The 18,908-nt window shown below is 43.8% G+C and overlaps 1 protein-coding gene and 1 pseudogene across 1 annotated transcript in view; one reads left to right on the forward strand and one right to left on the reverse strand.

The window, feature by feature from the left end:
- The first annotated feature begins 7,017 nt into the window (after positions 1–7,017).
- LOC130298085 (U2 spliceosomal RNA) lies at positions 7,018–7,187 on the forward strand (annotated as a pseudogene).
- Positions 7,188–11,789: 4,602 nt separating this feature from the next.
- Positions 11,790–18,908, reverse strand: part of LOC130298059 (zinc finger protein 436-like) — a 178,073-nt gene continuing 170,954 nt past the window's right edge. The window contains exon 7 of the mRNA XM_056550952.1: positions 11,790–12,806. Coding sequence (XP_056406927.1) covers positions 11,797–12,806 — 1,010 coding nt within the window. The 3' untranslated portion in view covers positions 11,790–11,796. The remainder of the gene's footprint in view (positions 12,807–18,908) is intronic.

Here is an 18,908-nt window from a genome sequence, read left to right on the forward strand (position 1 = left end):
ATTAGAACTATACATATTTATAATACATCAAAGCAAACATATATACAGTACAAAGCACATGAATGCAGACAGACGATAGCAAGGCTTATTTGTGGCTTCATTTAAATATCCTCCGACTGATGTAGCGACCTGTAGCAGAAGGCAAAAAAAAGGAGAACAAGAAGGATAGAAAGAAGACACAACATACCACATAAAACATAACATTGGCTTTAGTACACAAATATTCCATTATACATATATTTGCAAAGCAAGACAAAAAATAATAACATAACATGCCAAAGGATATTAAGACATGAAAAAGTGTAGAAATTATAGTATAGATAATGACTGTGTTAAGGATAATAACAGAAGTAAATAAAAAGATAGATAAATGCTGTGTTAGTAACAGACCAGGTGCCAAAAAGGAAAAGGAGAGTAGATAAAATCCTTAAATTACACCAGATGTGGTCTCAAAAAAATACCCAAAAAACCCCAGAGACATATATACATGTATCATTACCTCTAGGTAGTTGGATAGCAAAAAACGAGGTCACTGATAGAGTGAGGACCCTAAGATAAGGGCTCCTCCACAAAAGAGAGAGAAAGGCTTAATAGATGGCCCCTAAGGATAAGATGGCAAGAAAAAAAATCATCATGATAAGCCATACCAAATCTACCATATATATATATGGACCATTTCAATAATAGTCAAGCCTCTACCTGGAATAAAGACCTGAAAATAGTTGCTTCTTTACTACAGATAGCTCCAGACCACAATTGTCCAATCACCAGGATCCTATATGACCCTCCAAATTATTAGATAAAGAATTCAGATAATAATACCACCTATACAGAGACGTGGAGGGGAGAAAAAAAAAGGGGGGGGGGAGGAGTTGGATCAGTACACATGGTATATGCATAAAATCCAAGGTTTCAACCCCAACGCCCTAGTCCTTACCTAGGTAAAAAAAAGCAACCTCTATGATGTCCACATAACCACAGTATTGTCCAAAAGATGTCCAGCCATTATCCATGTGTAGTTACTGCAATAAATAACTAAACTGAATAACCTAATTCCTAACGCCACAGTCCATCATGCACAGTCCACTGCTTACCCCCATATCAGAATGCCATAGGCACGATACGTCCGTCTGCGGCTGGCGATCCACGTCGCAGATGGCTAAACATAACCCAGCCTCTATCTTAAATACCTCAATACTCACGCGCATATCCGGGACGCCAAATGCGTCACTTCCGGTGGCCGCGTATCATGTGATAGCATCTCCAAGGACGCTGCAACCAAATTGGATCACATGATGATGTATCATGTGACCCATTGCATCCGTCACTGCACTACACGTCCAAGATAGTTAATGAAGATAGGAGTGTGAGGAGAATTGGAAAGGAGGCTGGAAAGAGATAGTACTGTATGACAGATAAAAGCAGCACAGGAGAACTTAAATAAGGTATTATATATATATGTAGATGAACATAGAAAAAATACATATATAGATATAAAGTAATAGAAAAAGAAAATATATTGTGTAGCCAAATAATGACTACATATTTTATTACAAAAATACAGGGAATCATAAATGCTTGAGAAAAAATGATACATTCATATTATGTGTCAATTGTGACTACATAAATAGTATAATAACTTTTAAAACCTAACTGCTCAAACGAGCCAATAGTGTTAGGGGCATTTCTCGCAGTTTCATATAGCTTTCAGGTCCATTTTATATTATCTCACCAAAAACAAGGTGATTACCATATTATGGGTAATGTCTTTACTAGTATTTACTAGTAAGCAAAGAAGAAATCCCGTAACAATCGGGACCTCCTCCAAAACAAAAGTTAAATAAATTACAATGAGAGTTAGTAAAGAGTGACAATGCTGTAATAAGCTACAAAAAGCAGCTATAAGTTAGACGTTCGTTTAGGCCAAGTGGTGATACAGATCGCATCCTAAAAATCCACTCGGATTCTTTTTGTAGGATGCGTCTGTCCCACTCTCCACCCCTAGGGGATTTCCGAATTACTTCCATAACACAAAAGGAGATACATTTAGTATCACCACCATGCTTTGCCCACATGTGTAGTGACACCGGTGTGTCTCTTCAATACACGGGGAAACGCGTTGGGATATACAGTTGTTCATCATAGGAGAACTTCTTCTTTCTTATGTATTGATACTAATTATTTATATTATTGTTATTGTTTTTTTTTACGAGGATTTAATAAAATTGTTAATTTTTAGCTACATGGTTTAATGTTATTCTGGTAGAAAATAGCTATAGGACACCATTGTGTCCAACTGTCAGTGAGATTGTTAACTAAGATATTAGTTTATCCCCTTCCTTCCATTCTAGCCTTCCTTCTATCATCCTAACCACCTTCATCCAGAATTCTTTAACCCCTTAAAGACCAGGCCAGTTTTCACCTTAAGGACCAGAGCGTTTTTTTTGCACATCTGACCACTGTCACTTTAAGCATTAATAACTCTGGAATGCTTTTACCTTTTTATTCTGATTCCGAGATAGTTTTTTCATGACATATTCTACTTCATGTTAGTGGTAAATTTTTGTCGACACTTCGTCATTTGTTGGTGAAAAATTCTAAAATGTAATGAAAAAATAGAAAATTTTGCATTTTTTTTTTACTTTGAAGCTCTCTGCTTGAAAGGAAACAGACATTCCAAGTAAATGATATATTGATTCACAAATACAATATGTCTTCTTTATGTTTGCATCATAAAGTTGACATGTTTTTACTTTTGGAAGACATCAGAGGGCTTCAAAGTTCAGCAGCAATTTTCCAATTTTTCACAAAATTTTCAAAATCAGAATTTTTAAGGGACCAGTTCAGTTTTGAAGTGAATTTGAAGGGCTTTCATATTAGAAATACCACACAAATGACCCCATTATAAAAACTGCACCCCTCAAAGTATTCAAAATGACATTCAGAAAGTTTGTTAACCCTTTAGGTGTTTCACAGGAATAGCAGCAAAGTAAAGGAGAAAATTCAAAATCTTCATTTTTTACACTCGCATGTACACCCAGTTTTTGAATTTTTACAAGGGGTAATAGGAGAAAAAGCCCCCCAAAATTTGTAACCCAATTTCTCTTGAGTAAGGAAATACCTCATATTTGTTCGGTGGGCGCAGTAGAGGGCTCAGAAGGGAAGGAGCGACAGTGGGATTTTGGAGAGTGAATTTTTCTGAAATGGTTTTTGGGGGGCATGTCACATTTAGGAAGCCCCTATGGTGCCAGAACAGCACAAAAACACCCACATGGCATACTATTTTGGAAACTACCCCCCTCAAGGCACGTAACAAGGGGTACAGTGAGCCTTAACACCCCACCGGTGATTGACGAACTTTCGTTAAAGTTGGACGTGTAAATGAAAAATTATTATTTTTAACACTGAAATGCTGGTGTTATCCCAAACTTTTCATTTTCACAAGGAGTAATAGGAGAAAATGCCCCACAAAATTTGTAACCCCATTTCTCTCGAGTAAGGAAATACCTCATATGTGTATGTAAAGTGATCTGTGGGTGCACTAGAGGGCTCAGAAGGGAAGGAGCAACATTGGGCTTTTGGAGAGCAAATTTTGCTGAAATGGTTCTTGGGGGCATGTCGCATTTAGGAAGCCACCGTGATGCCAGAACAGTAAAAAAACAACACATGGCATACTATTTTGGAAACTACACCCCTCACAGAACTTAATAAGGGGGGCAGTGAGCATTTATACCCCACTGGCAATTTGACAGATCTTTGGAACAGTGGGCTGTGCAAATGAAAAATTACATTTTTCATTTTTACGGACGACTGTTCAAAAAATCTGTCAGACACCTGTGGGGCGTAAATGCTCACTGTACCCTTTGTTACATTCCGTGAGGGGTGAAGTTTCCAAAATGGGGTCACATGTGGAGGGGGTCCACTGTTCTGGCACCATGGGGGCTTTGTAAACACACATAGCCTTCAATTCCAGCCTAATTCTCTCAAAAAGCCCAATGGCGCTCCTTCTCTTCTGGGCATTGTAGTTCGCCCGCAGAGCACATTACTTCCACATATGGGGTATTTATATACTCAGAAGAAATGGGGTTACACATTTTGGGGGGCTTTTTTCCTATTACCCCTTGTGAAAATGAAAAATTTGGGGTGACGCCAGCATTTCAGGGAAAAAAAACTAATTTTTAATTTTCATGTCCAATTTTAATGAAAATTTGTCAAGGACCTGAAGGGTGTTGAGGCTCACTATACCCCTTGTTATGTTCCGTGAGGGGTGTAGTTTCCAAATTGGGGTCACATGTGGGTGTTTTTTTTTTTTTGGCGTTCAAGTCAGAACCGCTGTAACGATCAGCCACCCCTGTGCAAATCACCAATTTAGGCCTCAAATGTACATGGCGCTCTCTCACTCCTGAGCCATGTAGTTCGTCCGCAGAGCATTTTACGTACACAAGAAATTGTGTTACAAATTTTGGGGATCATTTTCTCCTTTTACCTCTTGTGAAAATGAAAAGTATGGGGCAACATCAGCATGTTAGTGTAAATTTTTTTTTATTTTTTTACACTAACATGCTGGTGTAGCCCCCAACTTTACCTTTTCATAAGGGGTAAAAGTAGAAAAATCCCCCCCAAAATTTGTAGTGCAATTTCTCCTGAGTACAGAAATACCCCATATTTGGCCCTAAACTATTGCCTTGAAATACGACAGGGCTCTGAAGTGAGAGAGCACCATGCGCATTTGAGGCCTGAATAAGGAATTTGCAATAGGGGCGGACTCGGTTACCTACAGTAAAACCCTACAGCAGTGTTTCCCAAACAGGGTGCCTCCAGCTGTTGCAAGACTCCCAGCTTGCCAGGACAGTCTGTGGCTGTCCGGCAATACTGGGAGTTGTGGTTTTGCAACAGCTGGAGGCCCTGTTTAGGAAACACTGCCGTATGAGACGTTTTTCATTTTTATTGGGGGGGGGGGGGGGGGGACGTGTAAAGGTATATGTATATGTAGTGTTGTACTTTTTATTATTTGGTAGTACAGTAAGTTTTCCGCTGGGAGTTTGAGCTGCGGCGGTAAATTTGCCGCAGCTCAAACTTGTAGAAGGAAACCTACTGTTAACCCGCCCGTGTGATTCTACCCTGTACATTCACATGGTGGGGGCGCCCCAAACCTTCAGCTGTGCCAAAATGACAACTCCCAGAATGCACTGACAGACCGTACATGCTGGGAGTTGTAGTTTTACAACAGCTGTAGGCACACTGGTGGGGAACCACTGAGTAAGAAAACAGACTCTAGCTCAGTGATTCCAACCAATGTGCCTCCAGCTGTTGCAAAACTACAACTACCAGCATGTACGGTCTGTCAGTGTATTCTGGGAGTTGTGGTTTTGCAACAGCTGGAGGCACACGGGTTGGAATCACTGAGTTAGGAAACAGACTCTAGCTCAAGTGTTTCGCAACCAGTGTGCCTACAGCTGTTGCAAAACTACAATTCCCAGCATGGCCAGACAGTCAGGGATGCTGGGTGTGTAGTTCTGCGATATCTGGCCCTTCAGATGTTGCAGAACTACAACTCCCAGAATGCCTGGACAGTCTGGGCATACTAGGAGTTGTAGTTATGCAACAACTGGGGAAGAACCGCTAAGTAGTGGTCTCCAAACTGTAGCCCTCCAGATGTTGCAAAACTACAACTCCAAGCATGCCCAGACTGTCCAGGCATGCTGGGAGTTGTAGTTCTGCAACATCTGAAGGGCCAGATATATTGCAGAACTACACGCCCAGCATCCCTGACTGTCTGGCTGTGCTGGGAATTGTAGTTTTGCAACATCTGGAGGGCTACAGTTTGGAGACCACCATATAGTGGTCTCCAAACTGTGCCACTTCAGATGTTGCAAAACTACAACTCCCAGCATGCCCAGACAGTCAGTGGATGCTGAAAGTTGTAGTTTTGCAACATCTGGAGGACCACAGTTTAGAGTCCACTACACAGTGGTCTCCAAACTGTAACCCTCCAGATGTTGCAAAACTACAACTCCCAGCATGCCCAGACAGCCTTTGGCTGTCTGGGCATGCTGGGAGTTGTAGTTTTGTAGCTTTTAGAAGGCCACAGTGAAGATCACTTATCGCGATCTTCACTGCAGCCTTCTCCGCCACACTTTCCGGCCGCCGCTCTTCCTGCTTCAGCCGCTGCTCCGTGGATGCCGCCGATGCCACCTCCGAAGGTCCGGGTAAGCCGGAACATGCTCCCCCCTCTCCGCCCGTGTTCCCCCCGCTCTGTACCGACTTCCGATCGGTGACCAGAGCGGGGGAAATGAACTCTAATCCCCCCGCCCCCCTCCTGCCATTGGTGGTCAGCCTGACCGACCAATGGCAGGGGATTGGAGGGGGTGGCAACACTGCCACCTCGCTCCTATCCTTTAGGCTGGTCGGAGCTGGCTCTGACAGCTCCAATCAGTCTTATTTTCCGGGGCGATCGGGTCACCAGTGACCCGATTTGCCCGGATCGTGACAAATCGCAGGTCTGAATTGACCTGCGATTTGCTGCGATCGCCAACATGGGGGGGGGGGTTCTCAGGACCCCCCTAGGCATTGCCACGGGATGCCTGCTGATAGATATCAGTAGTCATCCCGATCCGATCACCGCCCGGCGAGCGGAAGTGATCGGAAATGCCGAGGGCGTATGGATACGCCCTCCGTCCTTAAGTGACGGGACGCGAGGGCGTATGCATACGCCCTTCGTCCCCAAGGAGTTAAATAACTGATAGAAACTATTTTGTGCCAAAAATAGGGAAAGAGAACAGGAGCATCGCCTTACACGTACCTATGGAGATATTTAAAGACAGATGACTCCAAGAACATCCATCCTCCACAAAGGAGCCCGCTCAGCTTCTGGAACACGTCGGAAACTGTTTTGGACCTTCAAGCATACTGTAGTGACATCACTAGCAGCGGCCTAGGACACGGCATACTCCATCGGGAAGAGTTTGGTTGAGACGCCGCCGGCCAGGACACCGTTTGAAACATTTCCTATGAAACATTGTTTTTCGGCCTTTTGGCTAAGATCAAGTGTAGTATCTGTTCTTCTCAGTGTTCTAGTCTCTGCCATTGATGTAGGATGGATGCTGCCTGGAGGGGGCAGGTGTACCAGGGCGTTCCGGGGCTGGTTCTGAGGAATCAGCTGGACGGCTGCCCCCATGTGACCTGTTTCCTCCGGGTCTCGTCATGAGGTTGGAAGAGTCTAGAGCCGAAGTACTTTAGGGACTCGGGGAGTGGTGACCCTGAGGTGCCGAAACTCACTGAGTGGAAGCACCGACACCATAATCTCTGCACCCTTGGCACTCACCTCTTGATTTCCTTCTGGTTAGGAAATATTTATAGATCCGGCAGGAGGTCCGGCCAGTGGGGGAGATTTATTAAAACCTGTGCAAAGGAACAGTTGCCCATAGCAACCAATCAGATCGCTTCTTTCATTTTGCAGAGGCCTTGTTAAAAATAAAACAAGCGATCTGTTTGGTTGCTATGGGCAACTGGGCAACTTTTCCTCTGGACAGGTTTTGATAAATCTCCCCCAGTATACCTGCACATATTCACTTATTTATTTATTTTTGTCACTGTGTCACTTTTGTGTGTCCACAAGATTGTCAGGATGCGGTAGCCCTTCTGGGTGTCCCTTCTGGCGGTCTAGGGGAGGTGTGTGTGGCCATCAGGTTCCGCACCTCCCTGCAAAAACCGCGGGTATTCCTGCATGGGCCGGGTACCAACCGTTATGGGCTCTGCGGGCAGATTCCTTGGCTAACGCCTAGTAGCTTAGTAGCTTTGGCGAAAAGGGACATTGAACCTGGAACCTCACAGGAGCCTTTGGTCCCGGAGTGGAAGGGTACGGTTTGTTGGGGGCCTCTATCCTATCGGAGAAAGGATTGTGATAGGCCGCATTCTTTGTGCACTATTATTTAGTGTAACACGTTTGCACTTTTTCTTGCACTTTGGGTGATTCATGAACATTTGCCTCGATGAAACACCATTGGACATCTTCGCCCCCCCCCCCCCCCCCCCTTACCAGCCGCAGCAATGAAATACAAGGAAATCTAAGCAGGTACTAAAACTTTATTTGATCAATTTACACAAATGGTAAAAGATACTTTACATTGTTTCGCATCACACCCGCACCAGCTCACCACTGAATAACAAACATGTACAGGGTGCGCCATTTCTATGGATACACCTTAATAAAATGGGAATGGTTGGTGATAACTTCCTGTTTGTGGCACATTAGTATATGTGAGGGGGGGGGGGGGGGACTTTTCAAGATGGGTGGTGACCATGGCGGCCATTTTGAAGTCGGCCATTTTAAATCCAACTTTTGTTTTTTCAATAGGAAGAGGGTCATGTGACACATCAAACTTATTGGGAATTTCACATGAAAAACAATGATGTGCTTGGTATTAACGTAACTTTATTCTTTCATGAGTTATTTACAAGTTTCTGACCACTTATCAAATGTGTTCAATGTGCTGCCCATTGTGTTGGATTGTCAATGCAACCCTCTTCTCTATATACTGCTATATACACTGCAGGAGAAATGCCAGCACAGGCTTCCAGTATCCGTATATACTACTATATACACTGCAGGAGAAATGCTAGCACAGGCTTCCAGTATCCGTATACACTGTTATATACTACTATATACACCGCAGGAGAAATGCTAGCACAGGCTTCAGTATCCGTATACACTGCTATATACTACTATATACACCGCAGGAGAAATGCTAGCACAGGCTTCAGTATCCGTATACACTGCTATATACTACTATATACACCGCAGGAGAAATGCTAGCACAGGCTTCCAGTATCCATATACACTGCTATATACTACTATATACACCGCAGGAGAAATGCTAGTACAGGCTTCCAGTATCCGTATATACTGCTATATACTACTATATACACCTCAGGAGAAATGCTAGCACAGGCTTCCAGTATCCGTATACACTGCTATATACTACTATATACACCGCAGGAGAAATGCTAGCACAGGCTTCCAGTATCCGTATATACTGCTATATACTACTATATACACCTCAGGAGAAATGCTAGCACAGGCTTCCAGTATCCGTATACACTGCTATATACTACTATATACACCGCAGGAGAAATGCTAGCACAGGCTTCCAGTATCCGTATACACTGCTATATACTACTATATACACCGCAGGAGAAATGCTAGCACAGGCTTCCAGTATCCGTATACACTGGTATATACTACTATATACACCGCAGGAGAAATGCTAGCACAGGCTTCCAGTATCCGTATACACTGCTATATACTACTATATACACCGCAGGAGAAATGCTAGCACAGGCTTCCAGTATCCGTAGTTTCAGGTGCTGCCCATCTCGTATCTTCACAGCATAGACAATTGCCTTCAGATGACCCCAAAGATAAAAGCCTAAATTTTTTTCCCCCACCGGGGTACCCCTTTAATAACAACGCGGCAGTGTAACGTGCAGGAGAGCAGACTTCAGGGGCACAGAAGAGCCCCCCATCCCCACAAATAGCCAGACAGGGGACAAGAAGAGGATTGGTCCTAATTCTGAAGAGGAGTCCCCGAGCTATGAAGGCAAAGATCCCGGATGGGCTGGAGGAGACCACTACTTAGTATTACAGTCCTTTGGGGGAGGTTTTCTTGCCCCAGCAGTCTGGAGTTAGTGTAGGCCGGCCTCCGGAGTGTTGCTGAGGAGGATTCCTGGTGTTCACTACACAGGAAGGTAAGTGGGAGCAGATTGTAGGATTTAACTGAAAATTTAGTCCCAGGCTTCAGCTTGTGTTGCAGGCCTCAAAACTAGATCTGGGAAAAATGCTTTAAATTGTACAAATGAGGTGTTGGTTTGTTCCTCTGATTCCCCACAGTCCAGATATTAGTTTTTTTGCCGAATTCCAGCTGAGGAAGTTGCATTATAGTCACTTTATAAGTGGATCAGGAAGAAGCTCAGTTCAGAAGCCGCCTTCCTGCAAGAGCTCAAGCTCCGCCCACGAGGAACTTCTCTGTGAGGTGTTTGGGTCTCCAGTAGCAGCTCCCCATGGATTATGCCTGTTGGGTCTTCTCCATGAGGAGCAGTGAATATCACAACCATATACCACACTCTTCTCCTACCATGTAAACTATAGTGATGACATCGCTGGATCGGTGACTACGTTCTAAAAGAAAACTTTTATTAACAATTGGTAACAAGTTTGGAGATGCAGTATATGATATATGTATAAATGTCAGATATCCTATGTACATGGTGAATATATAGATGTCTTATCTGCATCATTTATTGCTCTAAACTGGGTTCACTCCTATGTGAATTCTTGTCTAATAAGTGGTGATTTCTAAGGAAAACATTTACCACATTCTGCACACTGAAATGGGCTCTATCCTGTGTGAATTCTTAGATGTTTGATAAGTACTGATTTCAGAGTAAAACATTTCCCACATTCTGTACATGAAAATGGCTTCTCCCCTGTGTGAGTTCTTTGATGTCTAATAAGACTTAATTTTAAAGCAAAACATTTCTCACATTCTGAACATGAAAATGTCTCCCCCCCCCACTTGCACAATCTCTGATGTCCAACACCCCTTCTGTGACTTTTATTTTCTTTAACCCTTTCAGGACTGAGCCCTTTTTCACCTTAAGGACTGAGCCCTTTTTTGCAATTCTGACCACTGTAACTTTATGCATTAATGACTCAGATGCTTTTACCTTTTATTCTGATTCCGAGATAGTTTTTTTGTGACATATTCTACTTTAACATAGCGGTAAATTTTTTGTTGTTACTTGCATCCTTTCTTGGTGAAAAATCACAAAATTTCATGAAAATTTAGCATTTTTCTAACTTTGAAACTCTCTGCTTGTAAGGAAAATGGATATTCCAAATAAATTATATATTGATTCACAAATACAATATGTCTACTATATGTTGGCTTCATAAAATTGACCTATTTTTACTTTTTGAAGACATTAGAGGGCTTCAAAGTAGAGCAGCAATTTTCAAAATGTTGATGAAAATTGCAAAATCTGAAGGGACAGATGTTAGAGAATTACAACTCTCAGCATGCCTGGGCAGTCTAGGCATGCTGAGAGTTGTAGTTTTGCAACATCTGGAGGGATACCGTTTGGGCACCACTGTATAGTGGTCTCCAAACTGTGACTCTACAGATGTTGCCTTTGGCTGTCTGGGCATGCTGGGAGTTGCAGTTTGGCAACCACTAGCAGTCAGCAGTAAATATCGCTTTACTGCAACCTTCCTTGATGCTCCACGCCGTCGCCTCCCTACCTGCGCCGCTGCTCTCCGCTGATGCCACTGATGATCGGCGGTCCCCACCGCATAAAAGTCCCCAGGTACCGGCCGCCATCTTCTCCCCCCGCTCTGCCCGACATCCAGGGGTGGGCAGAGTGGGGGATCTCCATGGTAACCCCCTGTTTTCAACTGCCATTGGCCAGTAGTCATTGCTGAGTAATGGCAGGGGATAGGAGGGGGTGGCACCACTGCAACCGTGCTCCTATCCCTTAGGATGATTGGGGCTGTCACTGACAGCTCCGATCATCCCTATTTTCCGGGCGATTGGGTCATCAGAGACCCGATCAGCCCGGAATAGCGGCAAATGGCTGATCTGAATTGATCGGCCATTTGCCGCGATCGCCAACATGGGGGGGGGGGGGGGGGCGATATCAGCAGGCAGACCGGAATTCCCATGGATTCTTGCCTTTGTGAGTTCTTTGATGCCTAACAAGATTTGAATTCATAGCGAAACATTTCCCACATTCTGGACATTAAAATGGCTTCTCCCCTGTGTGAGTTCTGTGATGCCTAACAAGCTGATGTTGCTGAGTAAAACTTTTCCCACATTCTGAACATAAAAATGGCTTCTCTCCTGTGTGAGTTCTGTGATGTTCAACAAGATGTGATTCCTCAGTAAAAGATTTTCCACATTCTGTACATAAAAATGGCTTATTGCTTTTGCAAGTTCTTTGATGACTAACAAGAGTTGATTTCCTAGTAAAACATTTCCCACATTCTGGACATGAAAATGGCTTCTCCCCTGTGTGAGTTCTGTGATGTTCAACAAGATGTGATTTCATAGTAAAACATTTCCCGCATTCTGGACATGAAAATGGCTTCTCCCCTGTGTGAGTTCTGTGATGTTCAACAAGATGTGATTTCATAGTAAAACATTTCCCGCATTCTGGACATGAAAATGGCTTCTCCCCTGTGTGAGTTCTGTGATGTCCAACAAGATGTGATTTCTTAGTAAAACATTTTCCACATTCTGAACATGAAAATGGCTTCTCCCCTGTGTGAGTTATGTGATGTTGAACAAGATTTGATTTCTGAGTAAAACATTTTCCACATTCTGAACATGAAAATGGTTTCTCCCCTGTGTGAGTTCTTTTATGTTTAACAAGATGTGGCTTCACAGTAAAACATTTTCCACATTCTGAACATGAATATAGTTTCTCCCCTGTATGAGTTTGTTTATGTTTAACAAGACTTGATTTAGAAGTAAAACATTTCCCACATTCTGAACATGAAAATGGTTTCTTTACTGTATGAGCTCGTTGATGTCCATCACCCCTTCTGTGACCGTTTTTTTGCTGAACATCCTGTGATGACTGAGAAGACAGGACCTGTATATAAGGATGAGATGACAGATCTTGGCTGTGAAGGGCTGAGGGTGTATCTGGGATAATGGAATGTTCTTCATATGTATCTTGTGTGATATCATCATCTGCTTTATAATCTGAAGATATAAGATTCTCCTCTGATCTCCTGGTACAAGAATCTGCAGAGAATAACACAGATTTTATTATCAGTATTAACCCCTTAACATCCCAGGACCTTTAAACTATTGCATTTGTCATTCTTCCTCCTCTCCTCAGAGCCATAACTCTTATTTTCCCGTATACAGAGCCGCTTGAGAACTTGTTTTTTTGGAGGGACAAATCTTACTTTGTAATAACACTTTTTTTATTGTGTCCTAAAATCTACGACAAAACCAAAATATTACTATTTGTGAGGAAAATGGAAAAAAAATCTTCTCTTTATTCTGTGGTAAATACGATAAATTTTACTATTATACTTTTTACAAAATGAGTTATTCATAAAATTGCCGTATTCTGACCCCTATAACTCTTATTTTTCCGTATACTGGGATGTATGAGGAGGATTTTTTTGCGCTGTGATTTGTAGTTTTTATCAGGACCATTACCCATCATATATCTGACTTTTTGATAACTTTTTTTCAGATACCGTATATACTCGAGTATAATGCCCCCCTCGGCTTATACTCGAGTGAACAAAAAAAACTCTCCCTCTCCTCCGGGCCGGCCCCGGACTAGTGACGTTGCCTTGATGACGACGCACAGGGACGTTCATGCGCAGGGACGTCACCGAGGGCAGGCGAGTAGAAAACAAAAGGGGGGTCTGGATGATGATGATGAAGGCCGCAGTGGTCTTCAGCCTGCGGACCTCCAGATGTTTCAAAACTACAACTCCCAGCATGCCCTGACAGCCGATGGCTGTCCGGGCATGCTGGGAGTTGTAGTTTTGCAAAATTTGGAGGTCCGCAGGTTGAAGACCACTGAGAAGAGATTGACAGGCGGAGATGATGAAGGGGGGGGGGCGGATGATGACGGGGGCGATGATGACGGGGGCGATGATGACGGGGGCGATGATGACGGGGGTGTTGATGACGGGGGTCTGGATGATGACAGGGGGGATGATGACATGGGGGGATGATGTATTTCCCACCCTAAGCTTATTTATTGTCGAGTCAATAACTTTTCCTGGGTTTTTGGGGTGAAATTAGGGGCCTCGGCTTATATTGGGGACGGCTTATACTCGAGTATATACGGTATATGATGGGCCCAAAAATCCGCATTTTTGTTGTTTGGTAATTTTTACCTTTATGATGTTCATCATGCGGAATCATAAACATTATGGGGGAGATTTATTAAAACCTGTGCAGAGGAAAAGTTACCCAGTTGCCCATAGCAACCAATCAGATCGCTGCTTTCATTTTGCAGAGGTTAAAAATGAAAGAAGCCATCTGATTGGTTGCTATGGGCAACTGGGTAACTTTTCCTCTGGACAGGTTTTAATAAATCTCCCCCTATATTTGAATACATAAAAATAAAGGGAACACGTAAACAACACAATGTAACTCCAAGTCACTCCAAGTCAATCCCACTGTCCACTCAGGAAGAACACTGACAATCAATTTCACATGGAACAGACAACAGGTGGAAATTATAGGCAATTAGCAAGACCCAATAAAGGAGTGGTTCTGCAGGTGGTGACCACAGACCACTTCTTCCTATGCTTCCTGGCTGATTTTTTGGTCACTTTTATTTTTTAAGTATATTTTTATTAACCCCTTAAGGATGCAGGGTTTTTCCGTTTTTGCATTTTCATATTTTCCTCATCACCTTCTAAAAATCATAACGCTATCAATTTTGCATATAAAATTCCATATGTTGGCTTATTTTTTGCGCCAATAATTCTACTTTGCAGTGACATCAGTCATTTTACAAAAAAATCCAACGGTGAAACGTAAAAAAAAAATTCATTGAGCGACAAAATGTAAGAAAAAAAAGCCATTTTGTAACTTTTGAGGGCTTCCGTTTCTACGCAGTGCATTTTTGGGTAATAATCGCACCTTATCTTTATTCTGTAGGTCCATACGGTTAAATGATCCCCTACTTATATAGGTTGGATTTTGTCGCACTTCTGAAAAAAATCATGACTACATGCAGGAAAATGTATCCGTAAAAATTCTCATCTTCTGACCCCTATAACTTTTTTATTTTTCCGCATACAGGCCAGTATGAGGGCTAATTTTTTGCGCTGTAATCTGAAGTTTTTATTGGTACCATTTTTGTATCGATTGGACTTTTTGATTGCTTTTTATTAATTTTTTCATGATATAAAAAGTGAAAAACTAAAATACGCTGTTTTGGACTTTGGAATTTTTTTGCACGTACGCCATTGACCGCGCGGTTTAAGTAACAATATATTTTTATAATTCGGACATTTCCGCATGTGGTGATACCACATATGTGTTTATTTTTACTCAGTTTTTTTATGGGTTAAATTCAAGGTTAAATGACCTTTATTAACTTTTTTTTTCACTTTTTTTTTGCAGTGTTATGGCTCCCATTGGGGGCTATAACACTGCACACACTCATCTTTTACACTGATCCCAGCAAAGCCATAGCTTTGCATGGATAAATGTTATAGGCGGTCGATTGCTCAAGCCTGTATCTCAGGCTTGGAGCAATCAATCAGCGATTGGACGCGACGGAGCAAGGTAAGGGGGCCTCCGCTTGCATCCTAGCTGATCAGGACATCGCGATTTTATCGCGATGGTCCCGATCAGCCCAACTGAGCTGCAGGGAAGCTTTCACTTTCATTTTAGATGCGGCGATCAACTTTGATCGCCACGTCTAAAGGGTTAATAGCGCGCGGCACTGATCATTGGCCCAGGGTCCCCGCTATCATTAGAGTGACCCCGTTTTAAATACCAGGACCGGGCGTAGGGCGTACAGGTATGCCCTGCCCTAGGCAGAGAACATGGCATCTCCGAGAATGTAAAGAGCGCATAAAGCTTCTTCACCCAGGTACCATAATCCCTATAATATAAATCCCTCCTCCCCCAAACGAAAAGTAGAAAATAGCATAGTCTCTCAACGTCCTTGAAAAGTGCACTAAGGCATCTTAGGAGAAATTGACATCGATCACCGCGCAGTCATCATCTGGTACGAAATAGGTGTCGTCGATGGGGAGACAGAGTTACCACATTCCTCCCCTGGCCCCAAACCATGTAGACAAGCATAAAGTGCAGCTCCTCGCTACGGGAGCCTCACTCGGACCCTGCTGGTGCTCCTCTGACTCCCAGGGCATCCAAACCGAGAGCCATAGTGCTCAAAATAAATGGTCAGCCTGTATTTAGTATTATGTATCTGGAAATCTTAGCACCCCTAGAGAACCTCTCCGAGATTCCACATTGTACCATGTGGTTGTATCTAAATGGTCGTACAATCTCAACGATCCCCCGAGAGTCAAAGTGAGCAACAAGAAAGGATTTCCATTTTTAGAAAAAACGTTTAGTGCCAGTTTCTGAATGTCTCTCGGCATCTAAGTGATCTACGTCTAGAAACTATTTCAATTGGGCAATCAGCATAGGCAAATCTGGAGTGGTAGTATCTAACCATTTGGACAACGCACGGCAACTAAATGGACTATATGGACAAACCGAGGAAACCTCTTCTCCCCTTCCCCTCCTCCCTCCGGTGGGCGCAACTGGTGAAATATTAGCGATTGTGGTGTAAAAGGGACCCACACCTTCCAATGATCCCATATGTACGATTGTATGAGACGCCAGTATATCGCTGAGTGTTAGCACTCCCAGATGCCATGATACAAGTTTGTAAGTGGGGTACTTCATTTAGGGCAATGAGTGATCCTATCTGGGAAGTTATGGGAGGGCAAGATGTTGAAGCCATATAGGGCAGCATGAGCAACCTTGAAGTATGTCTCCCTCCACCTCTCATCGATAACATTTTTCCGTACAGACCCGCTCAACACTACGTCAGTAATGTTTGTGTGCCGTGTCCATCTTTCCCACGTCCGAAATACATGTTTGGGATCAAGTTTTAGGAAGCGGTTACGGAAGGCTGCGTACAAGTCAGAGATCGACCTTCTCTGGGATTCATTGCCTATAATGTCATCTAAAATGTGGTTTGGGGCTTGCTTCGACAGATTCCGATATCTAGACGAACAAAAGGCATTACCTGATTGGCATAAAGAGTGTGGGACAGGGGGAGGTCAAACACACAGAACATTTCTCCAGGGGTGAGCCATCTACAGTCATCACTACAAATCAGTTGCCCCCATCGTCCGAGACCCTCTAGAAAGCCACAATTTCAACCACAGAGAAGATTTACCCTGCAGGAATTCTGGGTGGTCAAGCAAGGGCATCCTTTTGGATACCAGAAACGGAAGGCCAAAAACTTTTCGCACTTCCTTCCACGTCACTATGGTATCTCGTAGTAGCACTGAGCCCCTGATCCCTACCCGAAGTATAGCTTATGAAGTGTGAAGCAGTGTCGGTAGAGACCATGGGGCGGCCAGCGCTGTTTCCACCGCTAGATTGGAGAAGTAGTCAGAGGAGTGCAGCCAATCAAGTGCTTGGCGAAACAAACAAGCCAAATTATAGCCCCCGATGTTTGGGAAATTAACTCCCCCCTCAACCTTGCTAAGCATGAGCTTCTGTAAAGCTATGCGCGGAAGCTCGCCCTGCCATAGGAAGCATTAAAAGGCTGCGTTGAGGCGTCTAATGTCATCATGCCGAAGTAGAAGTGGGAGAGTTTGCAAGGGGTACAACAAGCGGGGAAACTAATCATTTTAACGAGATGGCATCTACCCAGGAAAGATAAGGGCAAGGGGTCCCAGCGCTTCAACTCCACAAAAATACGCTGAAAGAGGGGTGTGTAGTTGAGTGAATAAAGCATGTCAGGAGTCTTCCCAATGCGAATGCCTAGATACATTATGGAAGCAGAGGCCACTGTAACACCCAAGGCATTTGTATCAAGACACCACCCAGGAGGAGTTGCACCCAAAGCATTCTCTTGGCGACATTGACCCTGTAGCCCGTAAAGCTTCCGGCATAAGATAGAAAGTTCAGAATTTTAGGGACAGCCTCCTTGGGGTGGTTAGGTAAAGTAATACATCATCGGCACACATGGACAATTTGATCTCCTGGGTGCCCCTGGCTATACCCCTGTAGATATCAGAGGAGATCAAATAGCGGCGATAAAGGCGATAAGGGACAACCCTGACGTGTTCCTTTCGCAAACTGGAGGGGAGTGGATAAGATGCCTGGGGTATGTACCCTAGCCCTGAGACCATCACATAGGCAGTCTGTAAAGGAGCTAAATCGACCTACAATCCCAAACTTTGTCAGGACCAGCCGCAGCCAGTCAAACCGAACATTGTCAAAAGCTTTTTCAGCATCCAAAGCAAACAATGCGGGTTGGGTTGCTGTCTGGGACTGGCCCCAAACACTGTCCAATACTGCCAGTACCCTCCTAATGTTCATGACCGCCGAACGGGTTTTCACGAACCCCACTTGATGGTCACCAATAAGGGAAGGTAAAAATCTAGCCAGGCGATCTGCCAGGATCTTAGATAATAACTTCCCATCCTGGTTGATCAGAGCGATAACAACCAGGTTCTAAAGGGTCCTTGTCAGGATTGGGGAGTACGTTAATGTAAAACTTGCCAGGAAAGCTGTCTGGCCCTGGCGCTTTCCCATTTGCCACAGCGCATATACTAGTGGCTACTTCTTCCACTGGAACATTGCGTTGAGTTCCTGCTGCTGCTCATCAGATAAAGATGGTAGGGTGAGCCCCTCCAGAAACGGCGTCCCTTCCTCAGAGCGGGGAAGAATAGAGAGCAGCATAGTAGGAGTCCAAGACGCCATTAACTGAGTGCGGCTCATGCATTACCTGCATTACGCATGCATTACACATGCGTGACTCCTTCACTATACGTGCTAGCAAACGTCCCGCCTTATTTCCCTGCCAAAACATAACTACTTCAAAGTGAGACCTATGGATTCTCTCTTTCCTATCCAACCAGAGTTCATACAAGGATTTTGCTGCCTGCCACTTGAGTTTATGATCTACGGTGGGGGACTCTAAAAAGCAGGAGTAAGCTTCCGCTAAGGCTGCGCTTGCCATTGCATGACCCTCCAGAGTATTCCTTTTGACGGAGTTACTATAACACATAATTTGACTCCTAAGTACCGCCTTAGCAGTTTCCCAGTACAGAGAGGGATTGTCAATGTGGGATGCATTGTCCGTTTGAAATTCCAGCCGCCACC

This window comes from Hyla sarda, assembly GCF_029499605.1.
Source record: "Hyla sarda isolate aHylSar1 chromosome 1 unlocalized genomic scaffold, aHylSar1.hap1 SUPER_1_unloc_2, whole genome shotgun sequence".
Classification (NCBI taxonomy): Eukaryota; Metazoa; Chordata; class Amphibia; order Anura; family Hylidae; genus Hyla; species Hyla sarda.